The sequence below is a fragment of the Manacus vitellinus genome, unplaced genomic scaffold (assembly GCF_001715985.3).
Source record: "Manacus vitellinus isolate BGI_N305 unplaced genomic scaffold, ASM171598v3 scaffold_35_pilon, whole genome shotgun sequence".
Taxonomy (NCBI): domain Eukaryota; kingdom Metazoa; phylum Chordata; class Aves; order Passeriformes; family Pipridae; genus Manacus; species Manacus vitellinus.
The window spans coordinates 6808676-6836108 of record NW_021940498.1 but is presented as its reverse complement, the minus strand read 5'-3'; the positions used below and the strand labels follow the sequence as shown (position 1 = coordinate 6836108).

The window sequence follows — 27433 nt, the reverse complement described above, 5'->3', positions numbered from 1 at the left end:
GTGGAAAATTATTGGAGCAAGGAGGAATGATAGAGAACAATCGCTTATGCACTGTGGCTTTTGATAAGTCGTCAGTCTGAGTGGGCAATAACCTGCAGCACATGAGTAATTGTAAATTACTCAAATTGCAGTTGGGCCTTTTTTAGAGAACTTCAGTGAACCCAGAGAAGAGAGAAAAGGGTCTTATTCAAAACATGAAGCAACAGGCATAGAGGAAGATGCAACTCACAGCTATTTAGCAAGGTAGTGTCCTGCTACCAAGGGTGTAAACTGGAAGGAAACAATAAGTATTCAAGAAGCTTTATATATGGCTTCTTTGCCTTGTGATGCTCATGCAAAGCAGAACCCTGCCTTTACCTTCAATCACGTTACATTGCAGCCACCATGGCTAAGTTTAAACCTTGTGTAGCTTGTGTCCTATTTTCGTATCTACTTTTCCATTCAATTTGGTTCATCTCCTGTGGTGCCAACACCTTGAGCAGGGCACTGAAGGAAGAGCAAGAAATTTGGAAGTGAAGGCATGGGCAAGTTCAGTGGCTGATGGTTGTGCAATTTAGAATTCAAGGAAATAAAGCTGTTAAGGATCCACATCTCCAGCACAGATGCCTTTGAACACATTAAGGGAGGTGTTTAACAGCCATTTGGTGAAGAAAGGCTCTGACCTCCCTCAGCAAAATGATGGGTAGAATGTTTCAGAAAACATTTTTATCATGTATGCTAAAATTTTAGCACGTATGTTAATCCACATATTCTTCCTTTTCAGACTTTTGTGCAGATGGCATTTTTAGCAAAATTGTCAGCTTCCATGCATCAAGGGCTTTTGCCATCGCTGCATTTCACATGTGCTACAAGTCTTAAATGCTTATAGAAATATCCCTGTTTGGAGACAAGTTACATATGCCAGCAGTCCTTGACATGGTATCTTGGGAACTAGTTGCAGTTACTGAATGCTTGTCTGCTTTATGGACAACCCTGTCTGCTTTATAACAGGTTGATTACACCTACCCTAGAAACAGACTCATGACAGGTCTGCTCCCTTCCCCTGTTCTGACATTATTTTGCAGGTGTCTGGTTTTGCTAGCTGGCAGTGAGATGCACAGGTACTCTGCACAAATCCAAATAGCTGCACCCTGAAGAATGGTGGACATAATGCAAGTGCATAGGCAAATGTCAACTGATGGTGAAAAGGTGTTCTCTGGAGAGCCTCACAGTTTTTAAGTGAAAAGAAACACTGACTCAAAGGACAACATGACTTGAGAGTAGGGCACACAGATAAAAAGGTAGGTTCATTCAACTTTGAAACAATGCACTGTGGAAAACATCAGGTCAGAAATGCTATTTGAGAAAAAAAAAAAGCCAGCATATAAAGATACAAAACAACTGAAATTTGGATTATCTAGACTAATATCCTGTGCAGACCAAGTCTAAAAATAAATTCTAAATGGTTTTTCCTCCTGGACTTGTATTATTAACAACATTACAGAGTTTCATTGGCAGAATTCAACATTATTGAGGCAATCTGCTGCAAACTTTGCTTATCTATACCCTTGTTTCAAGTTTCTAGATACTTTCAAGGAAAACTGGGAACTAGGAAGTTCTTGATGTTTAATAACATTTTCACATCTCTTCAATGATAAACAAAACAGACAAATGCATTTTCTCTCAACTATTTCTCAAAGCAAACCAAGAACTTAGTCCCACTGGTAAAGCTTTCATTAAACTTTTTAGAGTAACTCCTGTAAAATTAAAATGAAACCCCCCAAACCAACCAAACTAATATAAAGCACAGAATGTGGCTAAAAGAAAGACGCTGTCTACCCGCACGATAGCAGAGAATTTTCCCCCGGTAGAAACTCTGAAGCAAAGCAGAACCACGAAAGCAAGCACTTATAACGTGTATTACTTACAGTGTATTTCTAGAACCTGCATTGCTATCTGAGGTGTCGAGTTTAGGGACTCGTGATCTACTCTGCAACTTACAACTGCCCCATCATCACTGCGATCCGCTAAGAAATCCAGCGTGCTGCTGACTGTGAACGTTTTGCGGTTTGCATCTTCCTCTTTTAGATACTGAACGTCTGAAAGAAAGAACAAACAAACGGTTTTCTCTCTAACATTTTTAGGAAAAGTAGTACCAGCATTAGACAGCTAAATTATCTATCAGAGTTGCGGGAAAAAAACCCCAACAAACATGTCTTTTTCTATCCATATCGATCTCTTTGATATAAAAGTAACGAGGCTGTAGTTATTCCTCATTTTCTGTCATTGTCGCATCAACAGATTGAAAGAGAAAGTTTTAAAATTGGTTCCATGATACTGCATTCAAATAGAAATTCCATTCACTTTTATCTCCTAAATGTTTAGGTCCAAATTTGATATAAATGTTCTCTGCAGGTCATCAGAAAAAAATGTGGTCTCCTCCTGCTGTCATTATCTTACATATTCACAGTGCCACTAAATATTAAGTTTCCTAAGTTCACGTTTCCAACCTTTCACAATAATGTAATATATGAATATTACTGAAGGCACGTGCATGTAGTCAGATTAATCCTGTGCTTACTTTATTCCTTGCTTATTCTGTTGTTTGGTTAGAATTATGCTAATTTATGAATAAAACTAAATCAAGGTATAGTCATCAGTGGGTATGAACAACTGTAAATAGAGCATGTCATACTATTTACTGGAATCTACAGACAAATCCCAAGAAGACAAAAAACAAAATTACTTCAGAGACCTCACACTGACTGTTTTATATCCAATTCTAAATTGACCTATTGCTTTTGTGCAGATTCAGTTAAAAATCTGACAGTTTTCAGCCCAGGGACTAGAGTGCAGGGAGTCTACATCTCTGCTTAAGAAGTATCAACTCAGCTCAAAGTTAAGGCTCAAATTCAGAACATTTCATTGTAGGACATACACGCTAGAACTGAAGATCCAAAAGACTGAGCATTTATGCTAAAATATTTTAATGTTTTAACTGCAACGTGAGATCTTCTCAAACATGTTTTAGAGTTGTTTTACTTGGTTTCCAGCTGCTTATAATACTTATTGATCTTAGCTTATTTCAGAAAAATGGTAAGCTTGTTATATTGATTTATTGCAATGAAAACTTGAAAAGACATACATATATAAATACTTAAACATATATATAAAATTACACTGAGATTGCATATATCCTCTGTGTCCTGAAAAAAAAAGTGAGAGTTTCTGTTTTACAAATTGTACTAAATCCCACTAGAGAAGAAGATGACCTGAATAAAATTTCCATGAAATATCAATTTTAGAAAGCAAATCTTCAATGGCTTAAGCTACACCATTCTAGATTAAAAATACCTCTGATATCAGAAAGGCAGTCTTTTTCATTGTCTCCAGACAGATGAAGACACCATGTAGTTATACAATTTCCATTTTTCCCTAAGAAATAATTATTTCTTGCATTTTTCTGCCTGTTTGTTGCTAAACTTAAAAAGATTTCAATTTCTGCCATGGACACTACTAATGTTTAGGGACCAGTAGATGAGGGAAACATTGACAGGGCTAAAGCAAAATTCTTATAATCAAACAGCAAAAGTCTTCACTAATATTTAAAGCAAACACATGAGCTTTTGTTCCCAGAGTTAGGATTCCAGATTTAATAAAAAGCACCTATAGAGATAGCCTTCTGCTTATAAGCAAGGTACACATCCCTTTGCTTGCTGGCTTCAGGTAGAGGACAGAAGGCCCCTGAAAACAACAGCAACTTTAATTTTAGTGAGAGGTTGTGAATTCTTAATCCTATAGAAAAACAAAAGCAGTTAATTTCCTAAATGGATGTTTGGAAGTCTTTCTCTAGGCATCTATGGTTTGGAAGAGTTCAACTCTTGGAGGTCACCACCTCCGTAAAAAGGGCAGTGATACTATTCTATAAACCGTTGACATCCTCATCAACAGAAATAATTAGCTTGTCCTCCTCATCAGCTGTATTTTCTCAGATGTCTCTTCATAGCAAAATGAAGGTGGGATTGTGGCGTGTGCTACCCCAATGTAAGCCCACCTGGATGTAAGAGCACTGAAAATCAGGTACTGGGTATGTTACCATTCAGAATATTTACCCAGGGTTTTCACCAGAATTATTAAATATGTCAGTTGTAGTCCATTGTTTTGCTTATTTTCTTGCTCTCTCCTAACACTCCCCTGAAAAAAGGTTAAAAAAAAAATAAAAATCCATTACAAGAGCACTTTCTCCAGAAAAATCCACAATGGAACAGGTTGGAGGATGGCTAAATACAGAGTAGCTTTTTGGAGGAGGAACTAAGGGTCTTGAGGACAAGTTGAACATTAGACAACAGTGTGCTTTTGCAGGGCTGAAAGCTAAAAAATAACTGTCTTGTATTAACAGAGCACAGCCAGAAAGTCAAGGGAAGTGATTTTTCTTCTCTATTTAGGACTTGTGTGACTGCATCCAGAGTACCAGGCGCAGCTTGGGGCCTTTTTTTGATACAAAAAACGTGTCAACAACCCTGATCAGGTTCAGCCAAAACCCATGGAGATGGTCAGTGGAGAGAGTACACAATGCACAAGGACAGCTTAAGATAGTTGAGATTGACTAGCCTGAGGAAGAGAGGACTAAAACCAGACCAAAAAAAGTACCTAATGCATGGTAAAAAGAAGAAAAGGAAAAGCCAGAGTCCTCTCAGAGAACTCTGAGGGGCAACAAACATAATTTACACTGAGGCGAATTCTGATTATGTATCATGAAATATCTACATACAGTGAAAATGCTCCACAAACAGGGCTTTAAAATGCTGAAATGTCTCGCCCAGACATGCTATGGGATCTCTGTCCTGGGAGATTTTTCAAAACTGAACAGGAGGAGGCCTTTAGCCACCTGAACCAACCCTTGAACAGAGGCTGGGCCATATGAAAAACCCAAGAGGCAATTATGGCCCTGCTTCTGTGACTCTGTCAGAGAGGTGCATATACATAGATATGCTTTTACTAACTAATACTGGTTTATATCTCATAAAATACTGGTTTATAGCTCACATGTTTGATAGTGAAAATAACAAATGGAAATGATGAAAGGTCTTTCATCATCCATTGTTCATTAAAAGCTATTTATAAGAGCACAAACCTGTAACATTCACATAGAAACGCTCGTCTTTTAAAAAGACAGTGTTTCTGCTTTTACATGGCAGATGTAATTTCTTTTTATATTTAAACTCAAGTTCTGACATGAGATGGTTCTTTTATCTAAAAAAATTTCATCTTTGATTTAGAGGTTCATCAAGACAAAATGTTCAGTGCCTCTCTGAATTCTTTGTGTATACTACAAATATATAAACTAATTCAAAATATCTTAATCTGTTGTAACAAAATAAACTACTTTATTTTTAAAGCCCAACTTTGCCGGGAAAAAAAAAATCTATTGAAAATATCCCTGAAACCTAAAAATAATTCTTTATATAGTATTGCTGAAACAGCACGTAACAAGTTCTGTTGACATAAAATAGGTAATTTCAAAATGAAAAATATGCATTTATCTTCTCCAGGATTTTTCCTTTTGATAATCTTTCAGAAATGTCACCAGAATGATGCAGTGCCCATCACTTTGTTAGGCTGGTGCAGGTGTGAGTGTCAGAATGCTAAAGTAAAAGGTGTGGCACCCAGTGCTTCACATTCAGTCTCTCTCATCACTAACACTTACTTTATCAAACAGTATTCCTTTACCAGATGATGATTCCTTTTTTGAGTAATAGCAGTGGAGCTACAATTTTAGAATGGCTTTTTCCCCCTTTGGTGCAACTCTGATCTCGATGCATCATTTATATTCGTTTGCAACATGTATAATACACTGTAACACAATTGGATTTACTGGTGCTAGACAGAAGAACTCCTAACCTTTAATGTCAGCTGCATTAGCATATAATTTCATATCTATTTTCTCAGATTTATCATTTCACCTTTTACACTGCACAAAGCTAATGTAACTTCTGCTGATGCCACTGCAGACCAGTTAGGTTATTTTATTTCTAACCTTTGTGAAATGGCAATGTGCTCTTCAGAAGACCTAGAAAACTAAACTGAAATGAATTTGCACAGTACTTTCCTCTGATTTCTGATTGTTTGGGGTTTTTTTTCCCTTTACTATTCTTTTTCATACATTTTTTTTGTTCCTTCCTCACTTTCCTTTTTTATAAAAAAAATTCTCTTTAGGAACTCTTGAGAAGAGCAAAATAATTAAAGAGTCAATTGCTTGCCCGCTTCAATTAGACGTCAGCTGAAAGAAAGGCAAGATTCTTACACCAGATGTTAAAATATAAATTTTAAAATAAAATCTTTTCAAATGTGTTGCCTTGTTAGGTCGACTGTATCAGTGTTTCTCTTAAAGTATTGACACTGCTTGGAGTGATTTCTAATCTCTACATGCCTTGAATATATATATTCATCCTGTCAACTTTTCTGGATGACAGAATCTATACTGTGCCATGTGTATTTGCTGTGCTGTTAAATTCTTCTTTTTAATTACATTTGATTAGGTGCTGCAATTCTTTCATCAAATTCCTCAAACTGACGAAAGAATTGTTCTCCATTTCCTCATTTTCTATCCTTGTTGCAAATGTTCAAACACATTTCCAGTTATCCCAGTCTAAAATTCTTGTTTCTTTCAACACTATTCTCATTTTCATTGGAAATACAATGACACTTCTCGAATAGACTGTATTCCTTATACAATCCATTGTAATCTCCTTTATTTACTAATTTTGTATCCCAGCTCTGGTTTTGCACATTGAACTGTGGTAGAGAACAGCGAAGGAAGATAAACAGATTCTGTAATTAATGCTGTAACTTTTCTTGAGGCAGTTTATTGAGCTAACAAAATCCAAAATATTAGACAAACATGAGACAAAAGAGATAATAGTGTTGGTTTGGGTTTTTTGTGGTGTTTGTTTGTTTGTTTTTGTTTTTTTTTTAAAGCTACACAGCAAAAGTGGATTTTGAATCATATATTTATCTGGTCTTATAGCAGAATGAATAGAGGTGACATGAATAAATGTCAATACCTTATCCTTTTTATTTATCTACTTTACAATGGGCACATCAATTGGCTTATAGATGTGACTAAGCCTTCTGCTGTAGGAAGCTCTCTTCACTCACTCATGTACCAATAAGGATTTAAAACTATCCCAGCATTGATAAGAATATGGGCTAGAAAACTAAGTTCTAAGCAAAGAAAGAACAAAGTGAAAGAGAAGATAGAAAAGAAATAAATAGATTTTATATGCAGCTCTTTCCTAGGTTGCTGCATCCTCAGAGGCAAATCCTTGCTGTCAGCTTTGGGTTTAGTTAACACTGACTTTTCAGCTACAGCAGACTTTATCCAACTCCCCCTAGTCCCTGTGAGGTTTTCCTGATCACCTTTAAAGTCCACCTTCTCCCTGCTACTCACCACAGACTGTCACCATCCTTGCCTCGGCTGTAGATTCCCAGTTTCCCAGATGAGATTCCCTCAATTGCTACATCCTGACTTTTCCTCACCAGAGCAGGCTCCATAGCTCCCCTAAGGAAAGTGAAATCTCCTCCAGATGGTCCTGCCTCATCTGGTCACTTTATTTCCAGGGGTGTAATAAATAAATAACATAAATCTGGCAACTGACTGCATCAGACATACATCAAATTAGAATGGCAAAGAGAAATGGAAAGGTAAAACATCAGGGGTGAGTGGTGTGACTGTGATAACAATAATCCACAAAACATTTTTCTATCAAGCCTCACAGTTGAGTTTATTATGCTGAACAGAGTTCTGAGCAATTCAAAACATCAGTTTTTACCGTTTGAAGAAACAATAAAAAGATGCTTATATGGCCATTTACAAGCAATTACCTTGTCTATGTACTATCATCTATTCATTTCATGACTCAACATGAGAAACTTTACAAACACAAATTAAAAACCATAATTCTAAAGAATGCATAGTTTTGGCAATTGGAGCAAATTACACCACAGTCCTTTTAAATACCTTTAACTTCTTTGTCGTTCTTGAACCATCTGATATCAGCTGCTGGTTTACTACCAGATGTCTTGCAAGTGAGCTGCATCCTCTCTCCCTCCATAACTGGTGAGGTAAATCCAGTAATTTGTGGCTTCTCAGGAACACCTAACAAGCAAACAAGCAAAATGTCTCTGATAGAGTCAGCTACTGCCATGAGTATGTGACCAACTAAAAGTTCACTTCTTCATATGCTCTAAATTCTGGAAACAGGATAATTAATTCCTCATGCCTTTTCAGTGAAGCCTTTTTCCTATTGTAAATAAACTATCAGTCTGAACAGTAGTTGGTTCTAAATAAAGAAAGAAAACAGAAATTAACCTGGTTTTCCAAGAGAAACAGATTGCATTTTAATAAATCTCTTATCTATGTATATTCTGCATGCAGGTCTAGTCTGACTTGTTGTAGTGTTTAAACCGCTCTGCACAGCAAGCAGGATGACAAAGCACGTTAGAAGCACAGCTGTGAGAATGAAACACAACTGGCAACAAAAAGCTGAGCTGACCTAAGTTCAGAACAGATGTTCAAACCTGAATAACGAAGACTTTAATACAAAATCCAGGGAAAAGGGAGGATGAAAATAAACACAGGAGTCACTTTATCTTCAGAGAACACAAACCCAGAACATCGAGAGGAATAATCAGAGCTCCACTGGTCACAGAAAGCTCTTCAGCTGAATCCAAGTCCTTTGGAAGAGGTCACCTGATTTTGATACACCATACACAAAATACTAAATTTGGAAACAGTGTTTTTTCAATGAACCATGAATGATTTAAATAAAAAATACGAAGATAATAGGGAAAGATTTGATCACTACCTGTATAAATCCAGTTAACTTATGAAAACACAAGAAAAAGTTATTTCAAAATAATACTGGTGACTGTAATTTTAAAATCCCAAAAAATGTTGGCTATAACTTGCATCTACAGTGCTATGAGGCATTCATATTTGTGGTTAGATAAAGGGATCAGTCACAGTAAGTGGTCCTATGCCTTGTATCTCATAATTTGGGTTTTTTTACATCTCTTTATCAAAATGACAGATTATATATATAAAAAAAAGCAGCAGTACCTATAACATAGTACATTTCTGTAATAAATCTATCCCTCTCTTTCAGGACAGGAAATGGTGTCTGCTATAATACCTTGGCACTTAAATTTTCTAATCAATAACAGAGCAGTCAATAAAGGCATTATTAGCATATAACAGGATAGTTTATCTGATTAAAAGATGTAATATATTTCAGTGGGAATGTTCCCCTTCTACAACAGAAAAATGTTCAAGGAGTTTAAAATGTTATTTTGGAAATTACAAATACAAAATGAAAAAGACAGGAATCTTAAACGCTGCAGCTTTCTTTCTTGGAAGGTAAGTAGCTGATCTTGGTAAAACTCCATGAAACCGTCCCCTAAAATGAAGACAAAACTTACAGGAGTGTGAAAGATCAAGTTACTTCTGTTAATAAATACTGGCTAGATGGGCTTTTTTTGTCTTTGTAACACCTTTCTACATCTTTCTGCCATTTAACATGTTGAACTGGTGTATTCATCAATTGTTTAGATCATGAACTGCCTTTCTACAGAAAGGAAGATTAAGCACAGGCAGTTGCTATTCCAGAATATTCTGCTTTCAGTGGGTACTTTTTGTCCTTAATGGCAAACTTGTGAAGATTCTTGTAAAATAGTCTCATAGGGACTGAAAGGGAGACGTATTTCATATCCTAAGCACAAAACCAATTCCCTGGCTGGATTAATGTGAGTATTACTGGCACAGAGAATACCTTACATTAGGCCTATTAAATTCAACTGTCTGCCTATCTACGTATAAAAATAAAACAAAAAGAAAGAGTCATGTTCAGGGACAGAAAAAAAAAGGAGAAAGGAATAAAAATCAATCTCTAAAATCATATAACCTCTTAGGTACGCAGGTGTGTTTCAATGAACTACAGCAATTTTGGCTGATTGGGTTACTGACATTCAGAGAATCATATAAAGCTTCGAGCAGAAACTTTATTTCCTGGGCATCTCTTGAAATCTATTGCTTTTCTCTGTGTATCTATAACCTTTGGGGAAAACAGCAGAGCACTTAGAGGATAAAGCACAAAAGAAGCAGCAAACCCAGTGAAAATTTGCACTTTATAGACCAAAAAAAAAAAAAAGACAGCAGAATGAGCCAAGAAAATGCACAGCTAAGGAAAAATGATAAAGCTCTAAAGCCTGTTTTGATTTCATGCTTTCTGACTTTCTCCTCTTTGCCCTATACAATATGCTGTTAGGAGATGAACACATGCACCTTCCTTGCACTTCTGGTGCTCGGGATGAGGAGGTTATGTCCATTTTATGGGGCACTCACACCTCAGTGTTTGTCTGCTCCCTAATTCATTATCCTGCCACAGCGCAAACAGTAAGAGCCGTGTTATTTTTCAGCCCGGCAATACAGAACAATAAACATCAGGGAAACCAGATCAGACGTTTACATTTATCTTCTGCCAAGCTTTAGAAAAGACCATTCCTATCATAATTTGCCAAAAGCCCGAGGAGTTTAAACGCTCGCTTCTTTATACTCACCGAGAACGGTAAGAAAAGCCTTGGAAGTTTTGACAGGCATGGTGAACAAAGAGCAGGTGTACTGCCCTTCATCTGACAGGGACACGTCGCTGACACTGATACTCAGCTCGTGCCACGAAGCTCGGACCAGCTCAATTCTGTTGTCCCTCAGAGCTGAAAAACAAAAATCCACATTAAGGTAGGACACAGAACGACAACAAAGCACTGCATGTTTTATCCAAGGGGCCCGATGAAGTATCCCAGTGAAATCTAGCCCCAGGACATGGGGATATGGACACAGTTGTCTATGCACAGTAGTTTGTTTTCTCTCTGGAATAAAGTATGAGAGTTTAGCAAGTTTTGGGGTGGTGTACTGAGTGGCTTGTAACATATATAAACCAAGAAATTAAGTGACTTGAGTTACCTTTGACCTTCCTCTAAAAAACCCAACACTGACTTGTGATTTCTGTCCCCTCACAGCTCTGTTCAGTGCCTAAAATAAATCCTTCCTATTAACTCAGCTTCTTTTTCATGTATTTACAAATGTTGAGAATCCTGTGTCTAACATTGCACAGTTTGCCTACAGATTTTTCTCATGCCAAATGCTACTCATATTGAACTGGAATATCAGATTTCCTGAATTCTGTAACAGGGTATTTCTTATTATAAATAGATTGAAAATTTCACTTCTACATGCATATATATAGTACATTTAACGATTTGAGGTAATTGAGTATAAGTGGCCTTACTTTTTGGATTATGACTAAAATTATGATGTTGTATCATAAAATCCTTTCTATAAAATTTTATTGGCATGGAACCAATGAGGGAAAAGGAACATGTAGATTCACTCACGTTCAAAATGTCGTTTTAGTTAACACTTTAAAATCTAAAACATTTTAAAACCTATATTTATATTAATCCCCAAATTCTATGGAAAACCAGCCAAAACACTCCCAAACATTCTACTTCTCTATAAAGTTGTTTCAGGAATCTGCATATATTAATCAAGACTTTCCACAGCATAGAAATACTAACATCATAAGTAAGTAAACACTGTTATTCTCCTAAGCAAACAACAAAAATGCCTCTGTAACTCAGAGAATTTAGCTGTGCACCTCTAGATTCAAATCTCTGACCTGACAGTGTTTGAAACTTCAGTTACTTTTTGTAGTAAACTTCTGAAAATCAAGAGTAAATTGGGACTATGGTATTTGTCAGGAGAGTTATGCTTGCATTTATGAGAAGAACCAAGAAGTTCAAGTCCCCTCATGCTGTTCTCACTCACCTCTTTCTAAAGTCCCCAAAGAGTCTTAGTTTTGTCTAACATATATGTCTTCCAATGATAAAAAACAACAACGAAAAAGTTTTGCTGCAGTTCTTTTGCTACTAAATCTAGACATTTCTGCCCCATTGCTGTTGAAGTCAATCCAGGAAGATTTACACCAAAATAAGCAGCTACAGTGAAGATTCAGCAAAAATGTCACTTGAATTTGTTTTCTTCTAAGGCTCCCATTCAGGTTTGTTTGTTGTTGTTTGTTTTTTTTTCCACCATGAATTTTCAGCTGAGTTTACTGATTATTTCAGGGTAGGCCAGGCAAAGCTCTACTCCCCCTCTGCAGGGTCTGATGACTGAAAGGTGACAGCTTAAGCAGCCCTAACACACAGTCATGCCATGAACTACTTCAAGGCACATCAAAGTGACTGAGATTGTGGAATGGACATATTCCAAGCAGGACTGAGACACTGGCTGGCTGGCCACAACAGAAAAAAAGTAGTTATGTAGTCTAAAATATAAAAAATGCATACAATGGTGGAAATAGAAGCAACGTTAAAGCAAACAAGAGAACAAAACAGGCCACAAAATGAAAAGCCATGTGTACACCAATATGCTGACATAACAACCAAGAAAAATAAGCTCAGGAAAACAAAAAGTACATAAAGCAAGCATCTACCAACCCCAAGTAGCAGGTAAAGCTGATGACTGGGGCTTTACCAGCCAAAACTCCTCACAACAGTGAAGCTGTTGCTATCTTTGAGGAAGTAGATGGGGACTCAGAATTCCTTTCTCAGCTTTTCAATGCTAGTCACATGCAAACTGAGCAGACTTAAGAATGGTAGTTTATTTCACATTATTTTCGAAATGACTCGGTGCTTCCAAATGGTTTGGTTACCACCACATGAATTTATAAAATTTGGCAACAGCATAGAAAATAGGAAAAAAACCCACAACGAAATAACAACAAAAATAAACCAACCAACCAACCAACCAAAAACAAATCCCCAAAACAACAAAAAGCCTCTCAGCACTACATAATTTGAAAGTGGTTATTTTTGCTTCCCCTTAATCAGAAACTATCTAAAAATAACGCACTATATCATATTACATATTATTTTACTTTGTTATAATTTTTAATTGTTACAGCCTTGTGACAAAGATGATAATCTTTGTTGAAATATTTGTTGAAATACTTTCCTACAGATGGGGCAGAATTTCATGCACTAAGAACAGTAATGAGGTGCACTAGAGCACAACTGGCCTACAGATGATGCCAATAGCACACCATTTCAATCCTACAATTGAAATACAAACCATTTCCATCAACTACATTCCTACTGCTCCCCTCCCTCACTTCCTCCCCTCCATACCTTTTTTAACCTTTGTACAATATAAAAACCTCAGCTGAGTCAATTTTCTGTAAAACTGGTAAAAACAGCCACTGGTCAAGAGATGAGACCAGATGTTCCATGTTTCAGCCTGGAGTAAATTTTTGTTGAAAGAACAGAAGGGTTGTTTTGTAATGGAAATACCAACACAGAGCCTTCGCAATAAATGCTGCAAATAGCACCAACATAACACTCCTTTGCAGCAAAGCTGTTTGTCAGAAGCATTTTTGTAAGTGCTAAGTCTAAACACAATTAACTATCTGTGCCATCACTTTCAAACCTACACATCTGTAAGTTTTCCTATCTACGCAGATGTGAGAGCAAACCAAATTTTACTGCTATTGCTTAGACAAGGCCAGCACTTAGAGACTTTTTAGAATCTTATTTTCAAGTTGTGTTTCTCTATCTGTTTGTATCTGTTTAGAAAGACCCCAGTTTCGCTTCACTAAAGTGATAGCTGTGATGGATGCCAGAACTGGTTTGTTTCCATTTTCTGTGTTAGATGTATTTTGCTAGAAGGGTAAAGTTGGATGAAAGAAAGAGTGGCTGCCTGTCTAGTCCTGGCTCCTGCACCCTGGGGCAGAGAGAGCCCTCTGGGAGAGGATGACTGGCTCCCTTAGACAGCAAAGGAAACATCAGCATCGTTGGAGAAGCCAGGATTTCTGGCCAGCTCCTGACATCCAGGCATCGTGACTGAGTGGAGCAGGGTCTTGAGCACCACAGAGGGTAAAGTCTTGCCAAGTCTGGCTGATGAAGCAAAGAAGCCCAGGGTGCCCAGACAGAAGCCAGCTACTCAAAGGTACCAACTGGAAAGCAAAAGTTTTAAGGAGAAGACACACTCTGCAAGGAGCTACTGAATGAGAAGGGCATTTATTTACAATGATCTATTCAAACTCTTTCAGCATATCTTAGTTCTACTTGTTTAATGACCTATCTCATCCAGGTAATTTTTCTCTTTTTAAAGGACATGAGTTTCCAAAGCTTTCTGTAAGCTTTTTAATTGCTCTTATTTGAATGGAGATTTACCCCAAAAGAGGGCAATTTCACTACCAAGTTTAAGCCAACTTGAGGCTCCACCACAGTAGTTCAAATAAAGTTCCGTACAGTAAAATACAAAATGTTCTCTTTTATTTAATTAGCAGATGAAAACAAAAAGTAGAACACGTATGGGGACATTGTGCATGAATTTGGAGTTTGGTACACACTAGTAAACAGACTAGATTTCCTATATACTGAAATGTCTATTCGTTGTTCAGCACTTCAAAATTTGAAAGGGAGTGATTTTTGCTTTGCCTTAATCAGAAATTATGAACAAATAATGCAGTACCTCTTCTTGCATGGTATTTTACTCTTTGAATGGTTACTGCAAGCGACAAATGTCGGTATTTCTAGTTCACCACAAACTATTTATTAGTTGTATTATGGCAGCAACTAGACAGCACAGGTGCTGGGCACAGAAAATAAAGCTTTAGCCTTAGAGACTCTACAAGCTCTGCCCTCACTTGACTTGCATGGTTTCCAACCCCCTCTCCTACCTCTGCCTGCTCTTTCAGGACTTTCTTTGGAAACTGTTTCTTTTTTCCATTTCGCTTTGTTAGAAGCCAAACAGACCTTTCTGGCTTCTTCCTGGGGATTTTAACCTACATTCCTGAATCATTACCCTATCCATAGTTTGTATCCCTATATTTTGCATGATACAGAGATGCTAGAGAAAGGGTAAATAAACAGAATATGTATTTGACTCCTGGGAAATACACATGTGCCAAAACAGTAACAAAGAATACCAGCACTGACATCTCTTTTCTGTATTCTTATGTTGCAAGCCCTTTAAAAAATACAAAATGCAACAAGAAATATAATTACATAGTAAATTCCAATATGCCCTAAGTACATTATTTCAGTTTTCTGTAATTCCCAGGCACATATAATGTAGTTAATTTGCAAGGCATGAAATAATTATGCATAAAACACTTGTTCCTAAGCAGACACACTTCATTTATTTTACCTGTCATTCTCTTCTCCTGTGGAAAAGACTTTCTTTCAGAATGTTTTCTGACACAGAAAAAAGCAACCTTGATAATTTGCATAGTTTAGGTAATTATGAGTAAAAGATAGCCATGTATTTCAGCTGTATTAATTAGGAATTGTTGAGACTGACAACCACTGCAATAAACTGGTCTCCTTTTCACAATCACAAAAAGCTGTACTTTACTTTTTGCAAAAAAAAAAAAAAAAAGATCCTGTGCTGTCATATGGAAATCTTGCAAGAGGAATTATATTGAAGAGAGAAAAGAAACTTAAAAATTTGCAGAAATGAAAAAATCATCCACATTTCACACTGTGGGGAAAAGGCAGTTGGACCTGTCAGACATAGCCACACAGCAACATGTCTAATGTTACTTCATCTAAAATGACCACATCTTCCTAGTATTTTGAGTCATTTATTTGAAGAATGGGGAAAAAAAAAAAAAAACAAGCAACAAAATCCCGAAATCCTCCAGAGTACTTTGCCAATGTTTTGACAATACTAACTTGACACATGCTGCCATCCTGGGATTCACTCAACAAAATTTTCATCCTTATGTTAGAGCTGTTCCCTATGTCATGGGAATAATGTAACCATTAGTTGGAACCAGAAAGATTTCTGATACTCTACAGGTAATGCTAAACTCCCAGAAATTTAACACTTATAAAACTGAAACAATCCCTCCGATTTTCAGATTCCACCTTTCTGAACGCAGTACCATCATCAAATCTGAAACAGATTTCAAGGGATTTATGCTGTGTTCCTGGATATACTTGGATAGACTCGAGAAGGCCTTTTTCTTTGCTCCTAATGAATTCAATATACCAAGATCCCTATAGGATGATCTACACCACTCACAGTTGTGCATCAACCACCACCAAAAGGGAAAGAAAAAAAGAGACAGGACAGGAGTAAATGGAAGAAACCAAACTATTATTGTTATTCTGTGTCCCCTAAACCTTCATATTTCTTTTCAAAACATTCACATTTCCTTTCAAAGACTCATTAGTCCGTTGCTGTATTAACAGTGTGCCCAGCTGATACACAGTTATTCTATTGATGCCTAACCCGTATCTAGTCTGTACTTGCATGGTATCTAAACTCCTAAGATTTTAAAACTTCTCAATTGTTTGCATGTGGAAAGAAAATCTGCTTCCTTCCTCTTTCATCTCCAGCCAAGCAATTTGATTGCTTTCATACAAGTATACAAGGGTAGCAGTGTGGATATTTACTAATCCCATGCTTTTTATTTCTACTTCTGCATGTGGTGAAGCCATTTTTACCTCTCAGTGGAGGTCACTTTTCTCTCACAGCATTGTGTCCATGAAACTAGCACTTTTTCCCTAATTACTAGTTGGTCATGACTTCAAATCAGTCCAAAGGTCAGAAAGACAGATGAACTCTTAATCAGTCTAGAGCCGTGATAGACTTCAGGACTGGGACAGAAGGTAGTGCTAATGCAGAGGGAAAAGCATTAGAAGCTTCTGTGCAACCTATCAAACTGGCTGACATATGTAAGGCTGGTGTCCTTTAGAGGTGACACCATTTATAAGTAAAATCAGCAGAAATCACATAAACTGAAGGTCACAATACTGTGGAGAGATCTTTGGCTAATTGGCTGTGGAATGGCCTAACCAATTTGCAGGTACATGATGATTTTTTCCCCCATTAGGACAGTGATTAGTAACACAGATGAGTTCAATCAGACATTCCAAACAGTGTCAGTTGGACACTATGAACACTTCCAATTCACTGAATTTTCTAACCCATTCATGTACTCAATAAATTCAGGGCATCACTGAGTTTCATAAGAGGTGTTAAGTAAGGTTTCAGAAATGGAAGAAGAACACAACAATCCTTGGAGATAAGTTTTACTTTCCTTCCAGTGCATTTCTGAAGTATTTGGTAATCAAAAGGAAGAAAGAATGGAGTCAATACCTCTTCTACCTCCAATCATCCAGCCATCTTTGCTTTCTGCTCTGGTTTGTAATCCAGTAAGACAAGACTAGGTTTTTTTCAGCTGAGATACGCTGCTGAAACATTTTATTTTCTTATTTGAAGAACAGTGTTCAACAGCAAGCTGCTTGCTTGCTCCTTTTCGAATTTTTCCCGAACTTTTGCGTGCTGGATAATGCATGTGCCAAAGGCACACAGCAAACTCCCTCCATCAGAAGAGGTGCTGACAGTCCCACTAAGAGAGGCATCTACTCTGTGCTTTCTTACTGCCTCGAAAAGGCCAAAGCACTGGGGACTCAGAACCTGTCTGTACAACATTATCTATTATTTATCAGGGTGTACAGCCCTAGAGGCTTATGAGGCAAATCCAAACAGCAAGGTAATTTCTTCAGCAAAATAACAAGTCTCTGTTCCCTGCAATCTGGGTAAAATGAAAACAAGTTTCAGGTGACTTACAATGACTTATGATCTTGAACACATCTGCTAAGTGAGGTTTTGCCAACTGTTGCCAACCGGCAAACGAAGTCCAGGACAATTCCGTGCCCTCCGTGGCTGGAATAAATACGGGAAAACTTTCCTGCATGGCAGATTTTCTGCACCGAGCTACTTTGTCTCTCACAATTATGTTCTGCATTCACTTCTTTCTCTTTTTCAGAGCATTCCAGAAACGTGACAATATGCAAAAAGAGAGGAACAGCTTGCCTTCTAGGGTGTTTATAATGCTTGTTTCTGGTATTAAGAAGCACTGAACTTACATTTTTCTTGTCTTTTGAAAATCATAAGGATGACATTCATTGCCTGAGAAGCTGACTCTCTTTCATATAAGAAATATAAGTTTCAAATCCTTCCAAAACATGGAGGTTTTGAACCATGAATGTGTTTTACCATGTTGAAATAATATTTAACTGTACTTCCAAATAATAAAACAAAAATCACATTAGTCAGAATGAAACATTGTCTTACAAGGTCTGCTCATCTGGTTCCTTCTGCAACAGGGAATTACAAGATTTCCTATTATACTAATGCAACTGGACATGTGCCACAGCACAGTAGCCTAGAAAATGTTTCAAAATCCTACTTCTCAAATATGCAGCTGCAAAAATTAAAATTGCAAAATGATCTGGCAAGGTTAGAGATGGACAGAATTAAAATAAATGAGATTCAATAGATAAAAGTAATTGGCAATCTTATATACCAAGTTGGAGACAAATGTTTTGAAAGCAGTAATGCAGGAAAGAAGCCCTGAGGATTACAGAGGAAATTATTTAACAATATGTTCAAATGCAGCACCACTCTTAAAAGATGAATCCTATTCTGGGTTGTACTGATCCTGGCAATTATGGTAAAAGAAAATGTTACAATATTCCAAAATAGCACACATCACACTGTGCCATATATTGTAAATTACAGACAGAAACAGTCTCTCAGTTGGGAAGATAATTTCTGTAGGGCTACTGATGGAATACTGCTGCACAACTAATGTTAAAAAAATGAGAATAATACAACAGAGACCTGTAATAACAGTCCACACCTACATAAGGAAATAGTAACAAAAGTTAGAATTATTTTTATTTTCTATAATTTTGAACACTATCTTTCAGGCTAAATGAGAGCTCATTGCAAGTGAGAGACCGTTAAATAATGACTATCGAAGCAGAAGAGATAAATAAATACTAATCCTCTTGCAAACTAAACCAAAGTCACACAGGTTTCCAAGTTTGTTCCTCTGTGAAAACCAGGTAATTTTTCCTCTTGCTACTGATGTTGATACTAATCACTGTGCTTAACTGATTGCTGACCAAGGCAGAGTTAAGCTTCTTCAGGTATCAAAAACTGTCTAGCCAAGCAGCACAGAGCTCTGCCAAGACCATGCACGTATTTTAGAGCACATCAGTTACAATATACTCTCTTTGTCCTTGTCCAGGGACTGCCCTTTAAAGTCACTGCTGGTGACTGGCTTTAGCCAGCTTTGAATGCAAGGAGTCCTAAAAGGTAGGGGACACAGAACAACTAGGCCAAATTTTACACTCTTAACCCCGCTGGAAATCCAGGTTCTGCTCAGAGCTGCCAAATGCCAACAGGGGTTTTGTGCATGTCTGCAGCTGACTGTGCCTTAAGGAAGGTGCTGTCCTGTACTTCCCCATCCCTGTAGATGGTGACATCACAGTTCTGCTCATTCACTGGCTAAGCTTAATGATCCCATGACACTGAAAGTGCTTTTAGTGGCATGAATGAGTTTTACTCATGGTAGAGTCGTGTTTATGGTACTGCTCCATATTTCTTGGAAAGCCAGAGTCTTCTCATTTCCAAAGAGCCCAACCCTGTTCAAACACATTATTTCAGCAAAATATGGAGAGACTTTCTTGCTTCTTGATGATCTGAGATTTCTCTCTAAGTGAGAACTGCTCTGAGAAGCCCCTGTTCTTTCTGCACTTCTTGATCATTCATGTAGATGATGAACATCATTCTTCCTGTAGCAGTTGGCTGTATTGGCTAGAGATGCCAACATAGGAACACTCATTCTTCCTAACTACATTAAGCAGTTAGACTCCCTAAACCCCTTCTGCAGCCAGTGGAGTAAACTATCTTTCTCCAGAGGCCAATTAAGAACAGGTCACTGTCTTGAAAATATTACAGAACCTGGATAAAACAGCCAAGAAATCATCAATGATTGATGAACATATCTGCAATCAACCTAGCAGTTGATTCCAGTATCAACAAAGAATCAAAACCTAATGTATACATCAATACTGAAGATATTAATGCTGTGAGGGATGACTCACAGACCTCACTACTGAGGGAACTGATATATGGAACAAAATATCAGGAGAGATCTGAGATGAGTCTAGTGCAATTCCAGGGAGGATTCTCAGAAAGCACTTTGATGGTTTTAACATTTTTTATGATAGAGCCCTTAAAGTTTTATAATGTCTCTCCTATAGCCTAGCAGTAGACAATCTTTCTCTCAATCACAAGTACACAGATGCTGCCTCTTTTGTGGTATTTGTCTTAATTTTCCAGATGCAGATGTGCTGTGAAGGAAACTATTAGTGAGAAATGGTGTCAGAAGCAGATCATTGAGGGATTGGAGTATCTCTCATACAAGGAGAGGATAAGAGACTTGAGATTGTTTAGCACGAAGAAGCAGAAAATCCTGAAATTAATCTACATTCAAAAGAAAAAAAATTGCAGCAGAACTACCTAAACCTCTAATTTTCTGAGAAAGCTGATCTAACTGGACCTGTTTAGAGAACCAAGTTGGACTAGATGACCTCCAGAGGTCCTTTCCAATGTGAAATATTCTGTGATCTTGTGATTCTGGATGTTTTTGGGGTAAAGAACCTGCATATCACAAAATTCAGCAACGTGACCAGTCCTGAAGCACCACCAAAAAAAACCCTTCTGGTAGATATTCAGAAAGATTAATCTTCTTCAGCTTTTCCTAAGCATTTTTTTCTCTCATGGAGGATTTGTATTTGAGTCCCTCAGAAAAGGTTGCCAGTCTCTCCCCTTTATAGTCGATGGAAAAAAAAAAAAGGAGAGAGGAAGAGAAAAATTAGCTTTTCTAGGCTGAATTTCTTGTTTGTGCAAATGCACTTCTTCTGCAGCTATACTCCCAGAATGTGGTGACACAAGTGCAGCAACACAATATTTGGAGTCCATGGTGGTGGCCAGACGTATTCACCAAGTGGTACAGAATATTATTCAGAAAAATATAAAAACCATTTGACATGTGATGGCATACTAAGTACTGACAGATGCACTGAATAAAATCTCCACTGTGAATAAATGCACTACTTAACTAACAGTAGATACTGCCAGTAATAGATGTGTAGAATCATTCCACCATCACTAGCACTTATCCCCAACACCTTACATTTTTTTTGGTCATTCACATACACCAGATATATCTGATTACACCAGGAGAAACTTGTCTATGATTAAAATCTATGTCTAGACAAAAAGCAGCTCAATGCATCCTGGCTTTTTCATTTAAACATTTATTGCAGGCATTTCCTTTAATAAGAGTTGGAGAAAAATATTCTTCTGATTGTTTCTTTCTGCAGTTCAAATTGTAGCAACAGGTAAAGGACAAAAGAGATTAATGTGAAAAGCAAATATATGGAGTAACAACAATTTACAGCTACTTTCCCCTCACACTTGCAACAGCTGATTAGTATTATTGGTTCTCATACTGCACTGATATAGTTTTAAGACTCACCAAGAAACCACCATAACTAAGCTGTCTCCATCTTATTGCTTTTGATTTGTATATCATGATTGTCACATGAAGGGAAGCACTGAATACTTAAAAATTGCAAGAAGTTCTTCCAATGGAGACTGGAAGAATCACATATTTTTGTGGTTATTTTTAATAGACAGCGAATCACTTAAGCACTGGAAACACAGTCGAACAAGAATTTCTGCATTTGCTGTGCACTGCTGAATTGTATGTAATGGATCAAGAGTGCCTTCCAGTTCTGCTTCCAAGACATGGCACAAGCAAAGGAGGTGCTTGGCCTTCAGGGTAGAGAATGTTGCTGGACTCTTCCTTGTCTGTCAACAAACTGCCTGGCAAAGGACATTAATTGCACATTTGGATGATAAGAAGTTCACAGCGTCAGAAGTAAGAGAGAGTGCTGCAGTAACAATCTGCAACACTGCATACATGAATTTTTTTTGGTATCTAAGTTATAATATTCCATTTTTAATTATGCTCTGACCTTGATTCCTCCTTCTCTCTCCCCTCTTCACTTCAGAGCTAATTCATTTAACTGCTTTTTACATAGCATTAAACTACTTTTTGCTCTTCTCCAGGCATAAAATTTAAGACCTCTGTTTTTAAAAGTATTCAGAGATATAAACTTGTTGTCTGCATACATGAATCTTCTTTCTCATCTTACTCAACTTCTGGTACACTCGACAGTTCTGGAAAAATTACAGATATCAAATCCACTTCCTGTGGTACACAAAGATATTTTAACACTACCACTTTCAATAAAAGCAGCATTTTTTCTTCCATTTTCTATTTTGTTTTCAAACTCTGTTTGCCAGGTTCGATGCTTTCTTCAGATCCTCCTCTTGCTCTTCTTTAATCAGATTATTTCCAAATCCTTCAACACATACTTACTAAATAAAATTTTATGTTTAATTATTTTCCCCTGTAGCAGCCTTTGCTATACTGAATATATGTTTATCTTACAACAGAAAATATTTGCCCTGCTTCACTGATCCCATCTTTTCCTCATTCTTTTACTCCTCTTATTCTTCATCTTCTTTTGTTCTTTTTCTTCGAAATCTTTCCTGACTGCACACATAGTGGGTGTTGCCAATCCTTGGAATAAGCTGTGTTTTACTCCACTTTTTACTCCATCTAGCTGCTTCCTCTTCTCCCTATCATTCTTTAATTGATAAAAACCCTGTTGGCATCCCTATTAGTAACACTTTTCCCATTTTCTGTAGGAAATAATTTTATTTTCTCTGTGTGATAGATGACTTCTCTATGAGAACAAGGTTAATGAAAAAATATAAGAATAGGTTAAACCAATTTTGTATATAATATACATTGGGAATACTGATTAGCAACTCTCTAAAAGGGAAGAGTACTTAAATTAACTTATTACTTTATATTTCCAAACATAAACTCCAAAGTACATTTCATCTTTTCTGTAACAGAAGTGCAAAAATGTAACAGTTGTAAATTTAAATTACTTTACACTTATCAGCATCCTGACCTGTACTAGGAAGAGTATTGCCAGCAGGTCCAAGAAGATGATCCTTCCCCTCTCCTCAGCACTGGTGAGATCACACTTGAAGTACTGTGTCCAGTTCTGGGCTCACCAGTAGAAGAGAGACAGGGTCATACTGGAGTGAGTAGAACAAAGGGCCACATAGACAAGGAACTGGAACACCTATCATGGATGCCAGGTGCTCACCAAAGCTGCTCTATCAATCCCCTCCTCAAGTGGACAGGGGAGAGAAGATATAATGAAAGGCTCATGGGTCAGGATAAGGGCAGGGAGAGATCACTCACCAGTTGCTGTCATGGGCAAAACAGACTTGCCTCGGGAAAATTAATTTAATTTATTACCAATCAAATCAGAGTAGCATAATGAGAAATCAAATATTAAAACACATGTCCTCCAACCCTCCCTTGTTCCCAAGCTTAACTTACTCCCAATTTTCTCTTAACTCCTCTTTCCCAGCAGCGCAGAGGGACAGGGAATGGGGGCTGTGGTTAGTTCAGCACACACTGTTTCTGCTGCTGCTTCCTCCTCAGTGGGAGGACTCCTCGTACTCTCCTGCTCCAGCCTTGTACCCCTCCCACGGGAGACAGTCCTCCATCAACTTAAAACTTAATCACAGAAAAAACCCTATTGCACTGTATTTTACTGCACAGGTTGCCCAGAGAGGTTGTAAAGTCTCCATCCTTGGACACACTCAAAATCTGACTGGACATGGTCTGGAGCAACCTGCTCTGGCTGAGCCAGCTTGATCAGGCCAGTAGGACCACATGATCCTCAGAGGGCCCTTCCAACCACTATTTCATGATTCTCTGATTCATACAGCTTTAGCCTGTCTCATAATCCTACAGAAAAATAAAACAAACAGAGAAGGTTTTCAAGCATTACTCTCCGCCCTTTTGGGTTTTAAATTGCTTTCTTATAATTAACAACTGATATCCTGCATAGCTCTCTGCTGAACTGTACTGAAGACAACTGTTTGGAAACTATCCATCCACAGAGATAAGTCTTACCTGCTACTGTCAAAATGTTGACAGATTAATGTTATCTCCTCTGGAAACGAGTGCTGTTCTGAGCAGGTCCTCCCACAAAAATGTCTTTTCCCCCAGAATAAAAAACAATTCAAAAGGATTTGATTGAATCAGTGAAAATCTTTCTAGTTAGAACAACAGGCAGGGAGAAGCTGGAGAGAAGGCATCTTGCCTGATGTTTGCCTGAGTACATATAGGTGAGCTCTCGGGATCGTGTTCCAGGTGTCTGTGATCTGTTCTGAGCTGCTTTTGCTACTTGTAGGGCACCACAGGCTCGAGCCTCCCAAGAAAACCTTTGCATCAACACTGAATTATAGCATCATGGTCAGAAATAACAACCACCACCAAGTTTTGGAAGCTCTGGCAACTTAGATGTTCAGAGTTATTGAAAAGCCCGATAAACTACCTGTGAGGTTAACTTCCTCAGTGAGAAAGGATGTTACTACTAGCTTTAAATTTAAAATGTTTCCTCCTCAGACCAGCAATCCCATTGGTGTTATCAGGATTCAGCTGGAGTCAAAGAAATCTATTTAGGAAAATCCCTAGTAGACAAAAAAGTGAGTTCTATAATCCAGTTATTAAAGGTGCAGTCATGACGTACCTCCAAATGCTGACTTACTGAATACACTTTTGAACCCTCTATGCTTGATAGACAAGAATCATACTGGAGTACTTTATTTCCAAGAGGTCCATTCTGAGAGCAGGAAAAGAAAAATTGAATCATACAGAACTTACTAACCCTTGATTAAAAATCTGAATCAAAAAACTCCCAAGCAATAACTTAGTAGAAAAATGCTCAGAGCTAATCCTTTCTCTAGTGTTTCCTAAATTTGAAACTTTCTCTGCAGATTTAATTTCCTGTAGTTGAATTCTGGAAAGTATCACCAAACAATGACAGACTAAAATAAAACAATCCACCACCACTGCCAGCAGAAGAAAAAGAAGAAAAAGAAGTAGCAAAAAAAGGAACGATCAAAGAGTGCTAGCACAGAAAACTATAATCCTAGCAATTTAAGAATACCAGCAGATTTAACTTCACAGCCAGGAGAAGAGTAATCAGAGCTATAGAGATTAACACTAACTCAAAGGCACTGTAAAGTTGTGTAGGAGACCGTAGGGAAGCTCCTCCTGTAAAATCTAGATCATGAGCTTTACACCAATAATTAGCGGAGTCTGCAATCGGGTTGATCTCTAGGGGATGAAGACAAAATTATATCCTCATACGCAAATCCATCTTCCTAATTCTACCAGCAGACGTAAAACACTAAGTGGATTAAAGCCAAAAAGGGGCAAAAACTGCTTTTGTCTGCCTCAATAGAACTTTAGACGATAAAGTTCCTTGAAGACTGCTTAAATTAAGAGGAAGGGAAGGGGGGTGGGGAGAAAGACTGTGGAACTACTTGAGGATCTGGCCCAGGTGTGTCCATCTAGACCCAAGACAGACAGCTACAAATGAGCCTAGATGAAACATTTCTGACTGCAACAGGCGAAGTAGGATGGGAAGGATGATTACACTGCTCTGCAATGTGCATTGCGGTAGCCAAGGTGACGTGCTGAATATTTCTGTGAATGTAGTCGTTGATCATCCATCTTAAAATTAAAGGTATATTGTTCCCTGTGAAAATGAAATCAAAGACTCGACTCTGATCTCCCCCATTACAGAACAAATCAGATAATGTAAATCAAGTATCATCTTGTAAGGTGATCTCGACCGGAATAAATTTAGCAGCAGTCACAGGCATGTCAAAAAGCCAATACAACAATCCCAGCAAGCTCACTGGCACTCTGAACCATCACTCGGTCTCTGATATTTCTGGCAGTTTATTGAGGAACAGCACCTAGCTCTAGCTATGGGTGAATTTAACACAAAAAAATAAACTATAGCAAACATCAAAACCAAAACTCTTTCTTGCCCAAGGTAAACCTTTGGGCACTGCTGAAACCCTTCAATTATGCAAGGACAGGTACCTTAGCTGAGTCGCTGAGCTCAAGGCTCTCAGAAGGTACAAATGCCTAAGGGCAACTGCCTGAATTCTCCAGGGTCACTGAACTTCATGGGGAGGGGGGAGAGGATGCAGTGTCTGCATCAGGGCAATTCACAACAAAGTGCTCCTCTACTTATTTTACCCAGGAGCACTACATATCCTGAGTAACTTGCCAGGTCTCCTCTGGCAAATTGTGATTCTCTCAAACCTGCCTATTCACTGTCACCCTTAAAGGTCTGGTTGGAGAGCCCTGCTCAGAAGGGACAGACTCCAGAATTTCCAAATCACTTGACCATTTGGATGCCAGCAATGCTGGACTTTCAGGGATTTGCCTTTAAAAGTCTCCTTCTAAACTGTCCTACTTTGTATGGATACACATTATACACATATAAATATAAATACATACTAATTTAAGCAAAGATTTAAACATTATTTTCCTGTGTTTCTTACTGCAAATCTTGGCATATCTTTGGTAAGCGAAGGTGTGAGCAAAATCCATTAAGAAAGTACAGGGGCCAGATGGTTGGGATATTCTCTGAGGTGGTTGGTTGACAAAAAGTCTTATTACTGATTTGCAGTAGAGACTGTGGCAGCTAAAGAATTTGTCCCTTCCTTACTCATCCCTTAAGCAGTGGCTCATCCAACTATCTGACTACTGGCTAGACCAAGTAGCTTCTTTGTGTCTTTGTTTCAGTGTGAGGAAGATCAGACCTGGCTTACATGCCACTTTCAGAGAATCCCAAGAAGCACTAAATAGCATTCTTTAGGCTGAAGTTGCTTGTCAAGGTTTTATTCCCCCTCATTAGGATTTCATAATGTTTAGCTTATATATCCTCTGTATCAGAGGATACACATATGCTGTCTTTGGAGTACTCCACTCTTAATTTGTCTTGCTCTTTCCAGACATTTCTCAGAGAGTTTGAACCTGTAATCTGAGGCAGACGTTTCCTTTAGGTACATCTGCCTTTTTGTGGAACCAGCCTATGGCTTCCCTAGTGAGGAAAAACTGTACTTTTCATTAAAAGAACATGTTACCAAGTCATTAACAAAAGCCAAGTGTTGACTCTTCACACTGTTTGACTGTTTTCAAAGGCCAAACACCAGCTAAGATTCTCTTTTATTCCATCATATAATAAATGGCACAATTAAAGTGAGGTACTGGGCACTAGTTATCAATGTACAGTCCTGAAGTTCTATACAGATTCCATAAGAGAGTTATAGGCAACGAACTTTCCTGAACAAAGCTTTTTAAAAAAAACAAATATGAGTTCTCATTGCTTGTAATATCAATATAATTAGTGTTTGAATATATGAGTTATGAAAAAGTTCTGTATAGATCAGAACTGATGGAGTGTGGAAGGCACTTATTTTTCTAATTTCTATCTCGGTGTGTAGGAAAAAAGGGTGACATTCCCACATTCTCCTCTGAAAAATGGATTCTGCTAACAT

At 37.8% G+C, this 27433-nt stretch overlaps 1 protein-coding gene across 1 annotated transcript in view; it reads right to left on the bottom strand.

Moving 5' to 3' along the window:
- The window catches only part of CADM2 (cell adhesion molecule 2), a 245512-nt gene that overhangs the window by 107183 nt on the left and 110896 nt on the right, over nucleotides 1–27433 (bottom strand). The window contains exons 5-7 of the mRNA XM_029961467.1: nucleotides 10597–10749; nucleotides 8000–8137; nucleotides 1908–2078 (exon numbers count right to left, since the gene is read on the bottom strand). Coding sequence (XP_029817327.1) covers nucleotides 1908–2078; nucleotides 8000–8137; nucleotides 10597–10749 — 462 coding nt within the window. The remainder of the gene's footprint in view (nucleotides 1–1907; nucleotides 2079–7999; nucleotides 8138–10596; nucleotides 10750–27433) is intronic.